A 2,855-nucleotide genomic window follows, 5' to 3' on the forward strand; every position below is an offset into this window, starting at 1 on the left:
AAAGTTTTATAAAATGAACATTCAGAAACTTGGAGGTCCCATATGAATTTACAGATGAACAATCATAATCCTAATTAGATCATGTCAAATCCTATGGAATTGTGCTGGCCCATAAAGGAATTAAAAGAGACATTTCCACAAACACGCATTGTACAGCTACGTTACTAGAATCCTCAATTGCACTACAGAAAATTGCGATTAGTACAAATTTACAGGCACAGTTCCACGTTATCAGTATAGCTATATTTAGTTCTACACAGATCAACCGATCATATGAGTTATCACAGAAAATACCACATTTAATAATAAGTTAATCGAATACAAGAAGGTATGGCAGTAGGATAACCTAATCAATTTTATGCAGTAAATGACTACAGCGGAATGAACAGCACAGGGACTGCGCAAACAAGATTACAGGAACAAGGGCAAAGAAGCTTCACCTCTCGGCGAGGAACATGAGGTGCTCTTCATCGGCAAACTCAGGGAGGAGCACAGCCTCCATCCGACCATCTGCCCGCGTTGCGGCGACCTCAAGGTCGCCGGTGAGAGCGGCCTGGACGGAGATGCTCCCTCTGGTGGCACCGGTCCCAGCCGCGCGCCGGGCGGAGGTCCGGGCTGTCCAGTCCCGGAGATCAACGCGGCGCCATGCGAGCGGGTCGCGAGCGGCGGCCCACCACGCAGAGCAGGTACGGGGTGCGCCGCCAGAAAGTAAATCGGGGGCGCCCACGCGGGACATAATCGCCACAAGGAGGTCGTGCTGCAGCTCCCCCCACGGCCGGACCGCCGCCGGCGCCATGGACGGTCGGAGAGCGGTAGGTTTCTTTTTCTTTCGCAAATGGAGAGGTAGGTTGTGGGGTGTACCAGCGAGAATGCCGACCGTGCCTATGTTTTTTACAAATATAACCTTAGAGTATCTCTAGCATATCCATCCGGCATAATAACCGCCGGTTTATAAAACAAAGGCAATTTCGACCATCCAAAAAAAGGTTGCGGGATCCTGCGTACTCCGGATCGTTTTCGCCAAGGGCAGTACTCTACGCCGGCGCACCGGCGGAACGTTTCGGCCGGTCCAACCAGAGCCACTCGATCTGGACATGCGTAACCGTCAGATCTGCCCCACATCTCCTATCGTCATCCTCCCCATGGGAAAAAAGAGGAGACACAAAAAGCAGACGCCACCGCCGCTCGCGGGATCCCGCACTCTGGCATGCGCTTCTCTCGCTTGGACCACCGCTGCCCCTGCTCGTCGCCGGCGCTCGCAGCCTCGCCGCCGCCGGCGAACCAAAAACACCACCCGCCTTCATCGCCGACACTGAAGTGAAAAATGCCGGTTCCAGCAAAATCAAAATACGGTGGTAGCAAAATTTTAGGATGGTTCCAGCAAAAACAAAGGGTGGTAGCAAAAACTCTTGATGTTTCCATGAAGACTCTGGTAGTAGCAAAAACTCCGGTGGTAGCAAATGGCATCTCCGGTAGTAGCAAAAATCCGAGACGGTTGTAGAAAAAAAAACTATCGCCGCCGTTGAGCAACACCGCCGTGGGTGGATGTAGCAAAAAATGTCTTCAGTTCCAGCAAAATCAAAATATGGTTGTAACAAAAAAGACTGGAAAAACAGAAGATGTATGTAGCAAAAAATCGACAAACACCGGTAGTAACAAAAAATCAAAACGGTTGTAGCAAAATGGTTCATCGGTTGCAGCAAAAATCACCTAGTAGCAAAAATTTGGGCGGGGGTGGTAGCAAAAGCATGGGCCAGTTCCAGCAAAAACAAAACATGGTTGTAGCAGAAAAAAAAGCAAGTTCCAACAAAAAATGAAGCTGGTTCCAGCACCCGACAAAGCCGGTAGTAGCATCGGATATCGCTGGTTCCAGCACTCGACGCTAGAGAAGTCCGTCGCAGCTCGGCCACCGGAGGTCCAGCACCCCCCGATGCCCGTCGCAGCACGGCGCTCGGGGTCCCGCAGCTAGCACGGCTTCAGGTGGAAGGAGGGGAGAGGTGGGGAGCGCCCATGGCGAAGGAGGCGGAAGGAGAGGGAGAGGTAGGCAGCGTCAATGGGGAGGGGAGGTGGAAGAAGGAGAGGGAGGCAGGAGCAGCGGCGTGGGCAGGAGGAAGAAAAGGGATAAGGAAGCAGGGCGGTGTGTGGCCAGCAGTCGCGCTGAAGAGATAAGGGAGCAGGGCGGTGTGCGGGGCCCTTGTGGGGATGACGTGTCCCTTCCTGCGTTAGCGCTACGCGCGGTGTGAGCGAGTCGACCGGCCGAATTTTGGGCCGGTGCGCCGGGTACAAGCGTTTACCTTTCGCCAACTACGAGATTCACCCTTGTTTTTGCTAGATCCTCTCTCCTTGGCGCGAACCAACTTCCGCCCGCTTCCGTTCCCGCCTCCCGCGCCGCAGCCGCTGTTGGGGAACGTAGTAATTTTAAAATTTTCCTACGCACACGCAAGATCATGGTGATGGCATAGCAACGAGAGGGGAGAGTGTTGTCCACATACCCTCGTAGACTGTAAGCGGAAGCGTTATGACAACGCGGTTGATGTAGTCGTACGTCTTCACGAATCGACCGACCCAAGCACCGAACGTACGGCACCTCCGTGTTCAGCACACGTTCAGCTCGATGACGTTCCCCGGGCTCCAATCCAGCTAAGCGTCGGGGATGAGTTCCGTCAGCACGACGGCGTGGTGACGATAATGATGTTCTCTCGGCGCAGGGCTTCGCCTAAACTCCGCGACGATATGACCGAGGTGGAATATGGTGGAGGGGGGCACCGCACACGGCTAAGGAACGATCCGTAGATCAACTTGTGTCTCTTTGGGGTGCCCCCCCCCCTCCCGCCCCCGTATATAAAGGAGCAAGG

The 2,855-nt window shown here is 53.7% G+C and overlaps 1 protein-coding gene across 1 annotated transcript in view; it reads right to left on the reverse strand.

Annotated features, from left to right (window-relative positions):
- The window catches only part of LOC123046352 (F-box/LRR-repeat protein At3g48880-like), a 4,394-nt gene extending 3,521 nt beyond the window's left edge, over window positions 1-873 (reverse strand). Inside the window, exon 1 of the mRNA XM_044469697.1 lies at window positions 441-873. Coding sequence (XP_044325632.1) covers window positions 441-796 — 356 coding nt within the window. The 5' untranslated portion in view covers window positions 797-873. The remainder of the gene's footprint in view (window positions 1-440) is intronic.
- Window positions 874-2,855: the final 1,982 nt, after the last annotated feature.

Source organism: Triticum aestivum, chromosome 2B (genome assembly GCF_018294505.1).
Source record: "Triticum aestivum cultivar Chinese Spring chromosome 2B, IWGSC CS RefSeq v2.1, whole genome shotgun sequence".
NCBI classification, from domain to species: Eukaryota; Viridiplantae; Streptophyta; class Magnoliopsida; order Poales; family Poaceae; genus Triticum; species Triticum aestivum.